General features: G+C 38.8%; 1 protein-coding gene across 1 annotated transcript in view; it reads right to left on the bottom strand.

Moving 5' to 3' along the window:
- Positions 1 to 14392, bottom strand: part of bcap31 (B cell receptor associated protein 31) — a 66453-nt gene that overhangs the window by 39656 nt on the left and 12405 nt on the right. Inside the window, exon 2 of the mRNA XM_028813341.2 lies at positions 1897 to 2005. Within this exon, the coding sequence (XP_028669174.1) occupies positions 1897 to 1988 (92 nt within the window). The 5' untranslated portion in view covers positions 1989 to 2005. The remainder of the gene's footprint in view (positions 1 to 1896; positions 2006 to 14392) is intronic.

The raw sequence follows: 14392 nt of genomic DNA, 5'->3' as shown, positions 1-14392 counted from the left end.
AGAGTTTTCTGGAAATATGCACACATTTTGCATCTTTTCAGCACACAGATAGATAACAAACATGTGAATTATGCAACCGGAGTTATGCAAAATGTTGTTTTTCTTTCATGGACATTTTTCACAGCATTTGCTGTTGAACAGAACTGGTCACCATTCCGTTCCGTTCCATCAGTCTTTTCTCTCATTTTGTATAAGACTAAAAAATTTTCACAGCCACCACTAAAAAACTACAAAAAAATAAAAGAAAAAAATATTTTTGGGTGTAATATTCCTTTAATTCTAGTAGTATGAGAAAACAAATAAAATTTTTAGAAAAATATGTGAAAGCAATAGTTAAAGACAACAATATTTACAATCTTTTTTTCTTTTTTTTTTTTTTAAACTTGCCTAAATTTATCAGTAAGGAAATATCATTAAATATTTAACAGCCTTCATTAAGAAAACCTATAAAATATCACAAGACTCTACCAGAGCACTTTAAAATGTATACTTCTTTTTAATAAACAATCATTAAAAAATTATTTTAACACAACTATAAAATGAATCTTCCTCCCACCAAGTCAGTTGTAGCATACATCCTTTACTCCTTGACCATCAATCAAATTTCTAAACTTTTTATTTTCACAGCATGTTCAGAATTGACCAACACTTGATAGGCTGGGACTCCATGCAAGGCACAAGTGTGAGCACACCTAAGCAAAGGATCCTAGTTTAATGGAGACACTGACTTGGACAGTTCAATCCAGTGCTGACGAATAGCTTTTTGTTTCTCACTAGGCTTAAAATCTGGCACAGCCCAAACAACCCAAAGAGGTCACCCAAGAACTGCTGAAATAAACAAAGAGCACTAATGGCTTCAAGGATGTGCCTAGACTCAAAAAACAAAATTCTAAGAGTTAGCCAGTTATTCAGTTCAATAATTCAGTAACAAGCAGGTAAAACAGTTTCAAAAATCTAATATAAGGCTGGAGGTCAAAATTAGGACACAGTCAACACCCAAAGATCTGAATGTCTATTTTGAGTATCTGTATCTTGTCTGTTTTATATGTGCCCGAGGTGGATGTTAAAATACCACAGCAGCTGACATGAGACATTGAAAGCAAGCCTAAAGCTTTAAATAATCCTAAAAGATACTGCATCTTTGATAATCATTTTGAGGCTCTTTTAGAATGCAACTTCCCTTCAAAATTATAATCAGGTCAAGTTACCTAAGCTCATCCAGCCATGCCAAATAAAGAAAGCTAAAAAGAATTAGTCAAAAAAGTCAATAATTAACTTTTTAAAACATCATCTTTCCATCTCTTTTTTTTTTAAAGATCAATATATAACTGGATCACAAACATAGTCAGCACTTCAACAGAAGAAGCAAAGGAAAATTACACGTACATAACAATTTTTTTTGGAAATCAAATTAATCAAGCAAATACACAGTAATGTTTCATATCCATATCATTAATTCAACAGTAAGTGATAAAGAAGGGAAAACATTGGACAGATCATTCCTAAAGATATATTCACAACGGAAGAAATGAAAAAGCAGTGTAATGAAGATGCATTCATTGATATCAGGGTGTTATCAGTAATCATTTTTTTAAAAGTTAAACCTAAATAGTGTGTTACTGAATTCCACTCTTAATCATTTACTTATAAAAAATATGTCATTATAGTATTGTATTTACAAAAATTATCACATAAAATTAATAAGCAACTAATAATTATAAATATCAGAATAATTGTCTGTTAAGTTGTAAATAATGTATAATAATTTGAAATGGGACCAGATTACATTTTAAAAATTACACTCATTTCCAGTTATTTTTCCTGTGATCAAAAAATATTAAAAGGTAAAGTCAGTCTTCATAACAAAATAAGTTCACAGCCTCTCTGATACAGTACCTAGTTGGTGATATGAAGGGAATGCAAAGCAAAAGGCAAGCAACAACTTCAGCATATAGAAAGGCAGCAACTGCTGTCCACTGCAAGCTCATCTTCAGTCTGGACAAGACTGTGAAGAAATAATAAATAAATAAATAACATTGTTTAAAAGATTAATACATTATTTGTGAAAATATATAAACACATATATAAACACACACATACACACACACACATATAACTTCACATTCTCTTTGAAGGGAAATTTTAACCATTCTTCAGTGTAAAAATAAATAAATAAATAAATAAAAAGAAAAAATCGGGGAATCAGCATTGCTTAACCCATAGAATGTTATTTTAAAGCAAACAAATTACAAGGGGATGCTGACAGGAACAAAGACATAAAAAACATAAATATGTACAAGTTCAACCTGAGCCTGGAACAGGGGAGAGTCCCAAGGCTTTGGAAAACATCTTGCATCACCCCAGTCCCAAAGGTATCACGTCCTAGTGAGCTGAATGACTTTCGGCCTGTTGCTCTGACATCACATGTGATGAAGACCATGGAGAGGCTGCTGCTTCACCACCTTAGGCCACAGGTTCAACACGCCCTTGACCCTCTGCAGTTTGCATATCAGGAGAAGGTGGAAGCGGAGGATGCCATCATCTATATGCTACACCGATCCCTCTCCCACTTAGACAGAGGCAGTGATGCTGCAAGAATTATGTTTCTAGACTTCTCTAGCGCCTTCAACACAATCCAACCTCTGCTCCTTAGGGACAAGCTGACAGAGATGGGAGTAGATTCATACCTAGTGGCATGGATCGTAGACTATCTTAAAGACAGACCTCAGTATGTGCGTCTTGGGAACTGCACGTCTGACATTGTGGTCAGCAACACAGGAGTGCCATAAGGGACTGTACTTTCTCCAGTCCTGTTCAGCCTATATACATCGGACTTCCAATACAACTCGGAGTCCTGCTATGTGCAAAAGTTCGCTGATGACACTGCTATCGTGGGCTGCATCAGGAATGGGCTGGAGGAGGAGTATAGGGACCTAATCAATGACTTTGTTAAATGGTGCGACTCAAACCACCTACAACTGAACAACAGCAAAACCAAGGAGCTGGTGGTGGATTTTAGGAGGCCCAGACCCCTCATGGACCCCGTGATCATCAAAGGAAACTATGTGCAGATGGTGCAGACCTATAAATATCTGGGAGTGCAGCTGGATGATAAATTAGACTGGACTGCCAATACTGATGCTCTGTGTAAGAAAGGACAGAGCCGACTATACTTCCTTAGAAGGCTGGCGTCCTTCAACATCTGCAATAAGATGCTGCAGATGCTCTATTAGACAGTTGTGGCGAGCGCCCTCTTCTACGCGGTGGTGTGCTGGGGAGGCAGCATTAAGAAGAAAAACACCTCACGCCTGGACAAACTGGTGAGGAAGGCAGGCTCTATTGTTGGCATGGAGCTGGACAGTTTGACATCTGTGGCAGAGCGAAGGGCGCTCAGCAGGCTCCTATCAATTATGGAGAATCCACTGCATCCACTAAATAGTATCATCTCCAGACAGAAGAGCAGCTTCAGCAACAGACTGCTGTCACTGTCCTGCTCCACTGACAGATTGAGGAGATCGTTCCTCCCCCAAACTATGCGACTCTTCAATTCCACCCGGGGGGGTAAACGTTAACATTTAACATTATACAAAGTTATTGTCTGTTTTTCACCTGCATTATTATCAATTTTTAATTTATTATTATTTATTGTATCAGTATGCTGCTGCTGGAGAATGTGAATTTCCTAATTTAGATAGATAGATACTTTATTAATCCCAATGGGAAACACAATTGTGCATCATTTAGATTTCTGGTTTTTAATCCCAAGGTTGTCTCTCCCCCTTGATCAAGAGTCCTGTTTGTAGTTTACTCTTTGTCTGCATGAGCTTTTCTCCCATATCTCACAGCTGTGTAGCTGGGTTAACTGGTATCTCTAAACTGAGTGACTGCAGTTTGCAAATGACTGGTCTCTTTCAGGATTTGTTGCACTTTTATACCTTAGGGGCAGAACTCACTCATATAGCATCGGACCATAAGATTAATGAGCATTTAGCAAATAGATCTAAAAACATAACTTTAACACTTTAAAACGATTGACTGTCAGTATAGCATAATCTTGGATAAGGAAAAGGTAAATCCCATGGTGTATTATCCATAAATATAACTGGCAATGTCCATATGCCTAAAATATCCTTAAACTACATAGACCACGGGCTCTGGATTAATCTACCTACCAACAGTTAAGATGCCCCATTTATCCATGCACTTAAATCATAGCTGAAAATGTGTTACTTTAACACTGCATATGCTTGTTTCCATTGTTTGGACAGGATATCTTCACATTGCTTATTAATAACATTGGCAATCAAGTATGATTGATGTTTAACAAGTCTTTTCCATTCTGTTTATTTTCTCAGCATTCAGTAGTGGCCATATTAATAAAGTTATTCACTCCTTACATTGCTTGAGACTTGAGGTCCAGTACAGCTTCAGCACCAAAGATGTACCAAATGTCAGAAATTCAATGTATATTGCTCAGCCTGGTATTTTGATTACATGTGTTTTAATTATTATGTATTTGAAAATGTTTATGTAAAGAGAGGCAAGTCAGGTAAGAATAAACTGAATTGAACTGAATTCCTTCACTATAATAGACTGCTATCCTGAAAATGGACTAGTTTACAAGCTTTTATTTAGTTACATTTACATAAAAATATGGCATTTGTTTACTTAGTTGCATCCATTCTATCCCATCCCAAAAAGACACAGGAACTAAGGCAATATTTTTTAAACCATTCTAAAAAATCTGCAGCATTCTGAAACATTTAAAATCAATTCTTACAAATAAATGCATGGACAATGTTTAAAATCAATTTTTCAATTGCCACTTTTCCCATTTCAAAACCTTCACCTAGAACTGAAATGCTTAAAATACATTATTGCACTAGGAAGAAAACAATTACTGAAGTTTCTTGACAGGAGTGTTTCAAGGCAAATCTATATTACTAAACCACAGTTGTATAATTATATGCACGGACACTGGACTAACCGAGACGCATGCGCAGAGCGCCTCAGCGCCCCAGAGTCAAACCCAGCGGCTTCCCAGAGTCAGTAGGTAGTGCCCAAACAACACAACCTGTAAACTAAACTTGCTCTAATCCACTGTGCCAGCAGTCAGTGTGGCGTATTTGAATCACATAACGGTAATTCAGTATTAAACGTAAGTTGAATTATGATTCCTAACAGTAAACGACTTCTACCTAACGACACAGCCACAGAAAAACAAAAATGAGACCGCATGGATAAGAACAATAAACGAAGGCTCCTACAACGCGCTTCAGAGACACCAGAAGCAAAGAAGTCACGACTCCAAAAAGAAAGAGCTCAACTAATGGAAATACAAAAACGAGCCCGTATGGATAAAAACCATGAACGAAGGCGCCCACAACGCGCTTCTGAAACAGCAGAGGCAAAGGAGTCACGGCTCCAAAAAGAAAAAGCTCAACGATTAGAAATACAAAAATGAGCCCGTATGGATACGACCTGTAAACTAAACCTGAGGTAAAGCGTGCACGCCAGGTTGTACAGCCGCCCGAACACGACCGCCCACACCACTGCATATACCACCTTCGTTTAGTAATGTAGCCCTCCATGCCCGGATCCGCCGCCATGGTCACTTCAGCACGCGAATACGCCGCCGTCAGCAAACGACTGCTGGCTAACGACACAGCCATAGAAAAACAAAAACAAGACCACATGGATATAAACAATGAACGCAGGCGCCTACAACGCGCTTCTGAAACACGTCACAGCTCCAAAAAGAAACTGCTTTAGTACAAATATATTTATTTAATTAAATGAAAACTCTCCCAGGACGCACCCACCCTCCATGATATTTTTTCCCTCCAAATATCAGAGGGAACAGGATCTTGGACTGTTTACTGGTAAGCTTCCTAATTTAAAGTGAATAATGGCCATCTTGATTTAGTACGAATAATTCTCCATGTCTTCCTTATTAGCTTCAATATCTTTGGTTGTTTATCTGGTAATTTGCAGGAGTGTGAGATTTTGGTTAGTCTAGCCACTTAACCAAGCAATGACTGCTGGAATAGGCTCCGTCTGCCCCACAACCCTGTCCTGGATAATAGGGTGAAGAAAATGTATGGATGGATGGCTCTTAAGGTGATGACATACAGAACTATACTAGAACAACAGCATAATGTCTCTGTCCACTTTAGACAATCTGTGTTTACAGAAAGTCTGAGACCTTTAAAATGTATCGTGTCATTATGATGGGGAATATGAATGCGACACTTCAATATAAAACCACCACAAATGCATTTGTATGTCAGCATTTTGCTTCACCACATCAAACCATTCATCAAACATCAAAGCATGCAGATCAATCCCAGAGGATCCTCAAAACAGCTTTCTGTCACATGTAGATAGTAAACAGAGACTCTGACGTCACAATCCGACTTTTATCACACTGACTTTTTGCTGGTGCTGCAACTCACACATGTGTCACATTAATTTCTGAGGACATTCTCAGAGGATATGTCAAATGAACATTGGGAACGCGTGGCAGCCATGATACGTGCACATACGCGTTTTGAGCGTGTAGTTTAAACAAGCCCTTACACTTACCAGGGCTCAGTATTAACAGCTGCCAGGTTGCCATTGGCCACCACTTTCTGGTCCCTGACTGCCAAGTATGTCAACCACTTTAGTGGGGGTTACGTTCCAGAGCCCCCCGCGATAGGTGAAAATCCGCGAAGTAGCGACCTATATTTATTTTATTATTTATACATATTTTAAGGCTTTATAAACCCTTCCCACACTCTTATAAACCTTTCTCACTCTCTTGTTAACCTTTCCCACACTCTTATAAACACTTCCTATGCTCTTAAACACTTTCTACATTCTTAAACACCGCAGACCAACACTGCACACTGCACGCAGCGATCAGACGTCGATGTGTCTGCACTCGCTTTGTGAAGGGGGGCAGCTGAACTCACGCCGAGCAGAAATGGACTTTGTGCTGCTTCTGCCAAAATGCCTGCTTGTCGCTCTGTGTGTTCGGAAGGAGGAGGAGAAGTGGGGGTGTGTGAGGGCTGAACGCACGTTCGCTCAAACCCCCCTCCCTGGAGGCGCAGTACGCTCCTGCCACTTCGCATTGTCAAGGGGGTGGGGAGCTGAATGAACGCTAAGGAGAAGTGGACTTTGTGCTGGCTTTGTGCTGCTTGTCGCTCTGCGTGTCAATAATTTAAAAGCCTGTACATCACCTATTTTCCTGTCTCACTGTCTTGCGTGAAGTTAAAATGTTTTATAATAGTGAGATGTTACTTATATCCTTAGCCCGACATCCACATATCATATGTGTTAACAAAGTGTGTTTTATAAGTTTACATGTGTTTAAAGCATGTGGGATGGGTATTTTAAGGCTTAAACTATAAAAATGTTTATTTATATGGTCTTTCTATATCGCGGATTTTCTCCTGTTGCTGATGGGTCTGGAACATAACTTCCGCGATAGGCGGGCAATCACTTGTATTTAAAAACCCGCGAAGTCGTGAATCCGCGAAAAGTGAACCACAAAGTAGCGAGGGATTACTGTACACTGTTTTTTTGGCAGTGGGTCAGAAATGGCCAGTTTTTGCTCATTATTCACATTCAGCAAATTTGTGAATAACTTGCCAATCACTAGTCAGTTTTACAATTAAAATTAATAAAATGTAAGATATGCTTATGTGCTCTGCACTTCCTGGCTTTCCTTTATTATAATAATAGTAATAATGTTATTATTAATAATCCTTTACATTTATATAGTGCTTTCTTCACTACTCAAAGCACTTATACAAGCAAAACAAGTTAAAAAGCTGTGTAATGACTGTCCCCTATGTAAGCATGTGTGAGAGCCGGGTATGCACTGAACAGGAATATTAAAAAAACTCCTTTAGTGTAAACAGATGAGTGTGAAGGGCTTAAAATAAAGAAAAAAATTAATAATTAAAAAAAAAAAACACAGAGCCTGCTTTCTACTACAATGTCTGCTGTGTGGAAGTACGTTAAAGTGTGTGAAAATGAAGGATATATTAACTGCAACATGTATCAGGAAAATGACAGTCGGAATGGAACTAAAGAGAAGATGTTGGTGCTACACATTTGATAAGACAGTTAAAATAACATCACACAGCACAATACGCTGACTTTTAACATCTTTGATTACATACAAGTGAAAACAACATTCTTCTGACACATGTTCACTTCATTTTGATTGTTTCTACAAAGTACTGCAAAGCAAATAAAATTTATGGCTGCTCCGTTTTTTCACAAAAAAAGACGATCTGTGATTGGTAAAAAGGGCGATCACAAAAACAAATATTTTCAGTCCCTGCTTTTCTAAAGTTTACAGTAATTTAGTTTTAGTGCTCCCATATGCATCTTTTTTTTTCTTTTGCAGCAAGTGGAGTCGTTTAATCAGTGAATGAGGCAATTGGTATATTAGCCTTTATGTTAAATAAAATGGAGTAATAAACTGAAAAAAGTAATCACAGAAGTCATTCTATGAAACTAGACAAATGGCAAGAAATGGAATCAGCCAATCAAGTAACAAGAATTCGGTGATTGGTATTGGCCTTAAAAAAACAGAGCATGCCTAATAAAATTCATTAAAAAAATATTATATATAATTACTTCTTTTTGTATGAATACAAGATATAACAATCAAGGTTTTAGAAACCCAACAAATGAACAATTTCAGAAAAAAGGATATATAACAAAGGTGAGCAGGCAGAAAACACGCACAAACATCTGTTGTTAGATTTATTTTACATTAAAATATGCAGACGATTGTTATCTATTTTTGTTCATATGACATTGGTTATACAGAAAGTGTATACATTTGTAATGAATCTATTAAAATATATAATATTGTATTTTGTTAAAAATAATTAAATTACTAATAATTGATTGCAACCTATAAGGAATCCTCATGCTGCTACTTACATGGCTGTGATCTGGAGCTTTATGCCAAAAGTAGGAAAACGTAGCCTAGGTTTTTTTAAGCAGTATATTTTTATTTGTTGGTGCACAGGAAAGCAAGATTATAAAATGGAGATTGCAAGGTGGAATCATATACAGTGCATTTTAAGTTAATAAAGGATGCACTCCATAGCAACTTGACAGAAGTCTTTTGAAAATAACCATTTTCTACTTTAAACTTCAACCTCTAATTAAGAAGTATTTTAGCTGTGAAAACATTTTTGAATAATTACTCAATAAACTGTGTGGCCCAGCCACAGGGGGGTGCACAAACCAGTGTGTTTCTTCGTGCTGGTCCCAAGCCCAGATAAATGGGGAGGGTTACGTTAGGAAGGGCTCCCGGTGTAAAATTTTGCCAAATCAATATGCGGACAATACAAATTTCCATATCGGATCGGTCGAGTCCCGGGTTAACAAAGACCGCCACCAGTACTGTTAGTCAACAGGGTGCTGGTGGAAATTGGGCTACTGTTGGCCGAAGAAGAAGAAATAGAAGAAGAGGGGAGAGATGTGTCCAGAGGCAGGAGGAGAGGAGGAAGGTAAAGAGAGTGGAACTGAGGGTAGGAACTTTGAATGTTGGCAGTATGACTGGTAAGGGAAGAGAGTTAGCCGATATGATGGACAGAAGGAAGGTTGATATATTGTGCGTGTAAGAGACTAAATGAAAGTGGAGTAAGGCCAGGTGGATCAGAGGTGGATTCAAATTGTTCTATCGTGGTGTGGATAGGAGGAAAAATGGAGCAGGGGTTATTCTGAAGGAACAGTATGTCAAGAGTGTTTTGGAGGTGAAAAGTGTGTCAGACAGAGTAATGATTATGAAGCTGGAAATTGGAGGTGTGATGATGAATATTGTTAATGCATATGCCCCGCAAGTTGGGTGTGCAATGGATGAGAAAGAAGATTTCTGGAGTGAGTTGGTTGAAGTGATGAACAGTGTACCCAAGGGACAGAAAGTGGTGATTGGAGTGGATTTCAATGGACATGTTGGTGAAGGGAACAGAGGAGACGAGGAGGTGATGGGTAGGTATGGTGTCAAGGTGAGGAATGAAGAAGGTCAGAGGATAGTGGATTTTGCCAAAAGGATGGACATGGCTGTGGTGAATACATATTTTAAGAAGAGGGAGGAACATAGGGTGACGTACAAGAGTGGAGGATGATGCACACAGGTAGATTACATCCTATGCATAAGAGTCAATCTGAAGGAGATTGAAGACTGCAAAGTAGTGGCAGGGGAAAGTGTAGTTAAGCAACATAGGATGGTGGTCTGTAGGATGACGCTGGAGATCAAGAAGAGGAAGAGAGTGAGGACAGAGCCAAGGATCAAATGGTGGAAGTTGAAAAAGGAAGACTGCAAGGTTGAGTTTAGACAGAAGGTGAGACAGGCACTGGGTGGTAGTGAAGAATTACCAGACAGTTGGGAAACTACAGCAGATGTAGTAAGGGTGACAGCAAGAAGGGTGCTTGGTGTGACATCTGGACAGAGGAAGGAGGAAAAGGAAACCTGGTGGTGGAATGGGGAAGTACAGAACAGTATACAGAGGAAGAGGATGGTAAAGAAGAAGTGGGATAGTCAGAGAGATGCAGAAAATAGACAAGAGTAAAAGGAGATAAGGCGCAAGGTGAAGAGAGGTGGCGAAGGCTAAAAAAAAAGCGTATGATGAGTTGTATGAGAAGTTGGACACTAAGGAGGGAGAAAAATACCTGTTCCGATTGGCTAGACAGAGGGACAGAGCTGGGAAAGATGTGCAGCAGGTTGGGGTAATAAAGGATAAAGATGGAAACGTACTCACAAGCTAACAGAGTGTGTTGAGCAGACTTAAAGAGTACTTTGAGAGGCTTATGAATGAAGAGAACGAGAGAGAGAAGAGGCTGGATGATGTGGAGATAGTGAATCAGGAAGGGCAACGGATTAGCAAGGAGGAAGTAAGGATAGCTATGAAGAGGATGAAGAATGGAAAAGCCATTGGTCCAGATGACATACCTATGGAAGCATGCAGGTGTTTAGGAGAGATGACAGTGGAGTTTTTAACCAGATTGCTTAATTGAATCTTGGAAAGTGAGAGGATGCCTGAGGAGTGGAGAAGAAGTGTACTGGTGCCGATATTTAAGAATAAGGGGGATGTGCAGGACTATAGTAACTACAGGGGGATAAAATTGATGAGCCACAGCATGAAGTTATGGGAAAGAGTAGTGGAAGCTAGGTTAAGAAGTGAGGTGATGATTAGTGAGCAGCAGTATGGTTTCATGCCAAGAAAGAGCACCACAGATGCGATGTTTGCTCTGAGGGTGTTGATGGAGAAGTATAGAGATGGCCAGAAGGAGCTGCATTGCGTCTTTGTGGATCTGGAGAAAGCATATGACAGGGTGCCTCGAGAGGAGTTGTGGTATTATATGAGGAAGTCGGGAATGGCAGAGAAGTATGTAAGAGTTGTACAGGATATGTACGAGGGAAGTGTGACTGTGGTGAGGTCTGCGGTAGGAGTGACGGATGCATTCAAGGTGGAGGTGGGATTACATCAGGGATTGGTTCTGAGCCCTTTCTTATTTGCAATGGTGATGGACAGGTTGACAGACAAGATTAGACAGGAGTCCCCGTGGACTATGATGTTTGCTGATGACATTGTGATCTGTAGCGATAGTAGGGAACAGGTTGACGAGACCCTGGAGAGGTGGAGATATGCTCTAGAGAGGAGAGGAATGAAGGTGAGTAGGAACAAGACAGAATACATGTGTGTAAATGTCAGGGAGGTCAGTGGAATGGTGAGGATGCAGGGAGTAGAGTTGGCGAAGGTGGATGAGTTTAAATACTTGGGATCAACAGTACAGAGTAATAGGGATTGTGGAAGAGAGGTGAAAAAGAAAGTGTAGGCAGGGTGGAATGGGTGGAGAAGAGTGTCAGGAGTAATTTGTGACAGACGGGTATCAGCAAGAGTGAAAGGGAAGGTCTATAGGACGATAGTGAGACCAGCTATGTTATATGGGTTGGAGACGGTGGCACTGACCAGAAAGCAGGAGACAGAGCTGGAGGTAGCAGAGTTAAAGATTTGCATTGGGTGTGACGAGGATGGAAAGGATTAGAAATGAGTATATTAGAGGGTCAGCTCAAGTTGGACTGTTTGGAAGACAAAGTCAGAGAGGCGAGATTGCATTGGTTTGGACATGTACAGAGGAGAGATGCTGAGTATATTGGGAGAAGGATGCTAAGGACAGAGCTGCCAGGCAAGAGAAAAACAGAAAGGTCTAAGGTTTATGGATGTGGTGAGAGAGGACATGCAGGTGATGGGTGTAACAGAACAAGATGCAGAGGACAGAAAGGTATAGAAGAAGATGATCCGCTGTGGCAACCCCTAATGGGAGCAGCCGAAAGAAGAAGAAGACTCAATAAACTGTGTGGCATAGTGGTTTAGGCTATGGACTTCAGACCCTGATGTTGTGGGTTCAAATCCCGCTGCTGACACTGTGTGACCATGAGCAAGTCACTTGACCTGCCTGTGCTACGATTAGAGAAAAAAAATGTATCTCAAAAGTAAGTCGCCTTAGATAAAGGTGTCAGCCAAATAAGTAAATGTAATTAAATTATACAACCCCAATATGCATAGGCTACGTTTGACAGACTACATGACAGAAGGGTGTGCACAGAGCCGTTAAGAACAGAACAGAATTCTGTTAAGTAATACCACTTCAGGTTGCAATGCTCTAAAGTTGCAGCAAGCTAGCATATCATTTCTAGAAACTGCAATTCAGTCAGGTTATATTTATGACCACGGAGAAGTGATGCAACATAGAATTGAAAGAGTTACATGATCGGACGGATTAGAAATTCTACAGCCAATAATGGATACAAATCCATATGTCCAAAAGTTTCGCACTTTACACAAAATTTATCTGCAAAACATGGACAAAGGCGTTTTCTTGGATTTCTATATGAATCTGAAAGATCACGGTCGCATTTATAATAAACGAACATGTGACGAATTGTCAGCGATAATAGTTTCGAAAGACAGAGGTATCAAAGACAGAAGTTTAAAAAGTATTTGTGTGTTAATTTTAAAGCCAAACAGAGCAAAAACATATATAACTCAACGAATACCTCTAACGCAACATGAAACATAATTTTATTTCAATTTATTACGTTTTACTAAATTTAAACTATGGTTAATTACTCGTAATGTAAAATACTTAGTTTTATTATGCATATGTAACAGTTCCCATGAAAATAACAATCTTTTTAAATTGTACATCCGCTTACCCATATGCGAGCGGCAGAGACGCAAAGTGGTTGGTGCATGGTGCCTGCACGGGGGTTGGCGAGCGAAGCGAGCAGGGGGCAGAGCCCCCTGGTCTGAAACATTAAAAGGAAACTATAGTTTTACAATTGAAAAATAGCTTACAAACTGTGCAAGTTCGATATTATTTTTCAATAGTCTCCAGTTTTCTTTTTCGGAACTTGTAAACAGCCACAGTCATTTAATAATCTGTTCCACAGCTATACTGTGTACATTAACTTATATTGTGAAATGTAAAATATTAGAATTGCAAAGTTAATAATTCTTTACTTTGAATAAAGAAGGAGAGACACTGGATAGTGCAGGTAAGCCAAAGAACACTTATTTCCTACTTCCAAAACAGTACACAATGTCATTTGTGGGCAATTGACTGAAGTACTGGATTCTCATTTTCATTTTCATTGTTTTTCTTAGTAATGACAAAGGAATTTGGTTAAACTATAGTGAGAACATATAAAATGATGTTTTAATGTGCATACAAAGGGGAAGGTTTAACTCTGATGCTGCATTTCAAAATGCTGAAACACTTTCATGGACACGAAAGGCTTAAAAGTCAAGTCTCATATCTTTAAATAGTGCTGCCATTAACAGAATGCTAATAGTTTATGTTGTTGTTTATGTCTTAGGTCTACATTTCATTAGAAGATCAAAAGTCACGGAAAATTAAGACAATGGTTAACATAATATATGGGTATAATTAAAGGAAGGCCCTAATAATTCAATAACATGCAAGTGTTTTAAAAATAGTTCTGTTTCCAATAATTCCAAGAACAAGAATAATGAAGAAAAACACCTGATATGGTAGCAAAATATTTAAAATATAGATGAGAAACATGGGTTTTTCTATCAAGCAGAAGGTGTTGGATGAAAAAGTAAGAAACCCCTTCATTAAATTTTCAACAAACAGAAATTCTAATTAAAAATACTAAAAGGTATTGAAATGGAGGAGTTGATGCATATTGGGAGTATTGAACATGTTCAAAACAAGCAATGAATAGCTATATGCATGTATCAGCTTTTAGAAAGCAACCATGTGTGAAAAATGAGTAGTGATTAAAAGTGCACCATATAAAAAAGCTTTGAAATAAAAAAAAAAAAAAAAAAAAAAAACAGTATGAGTAACT

This window comes from Erpetoichthys calabaricus, chromosome 11 (assembly GCF_900747795.2).
Source record: "Erpetoichthys calabaricus chromosome 11, fErpCal1.3, whole genome shotgun sequence".
NCBI classification, from domain to species: Eukaryota; Metazoa; Chordata; class Cladistia; order Polypteriformes; family Polypteridae; genus Erpetoichthys; species Erpetoichthys calabaricus.
This window is presented reverse-complemented; position numbering and strand designations above follow the sequence as displayed.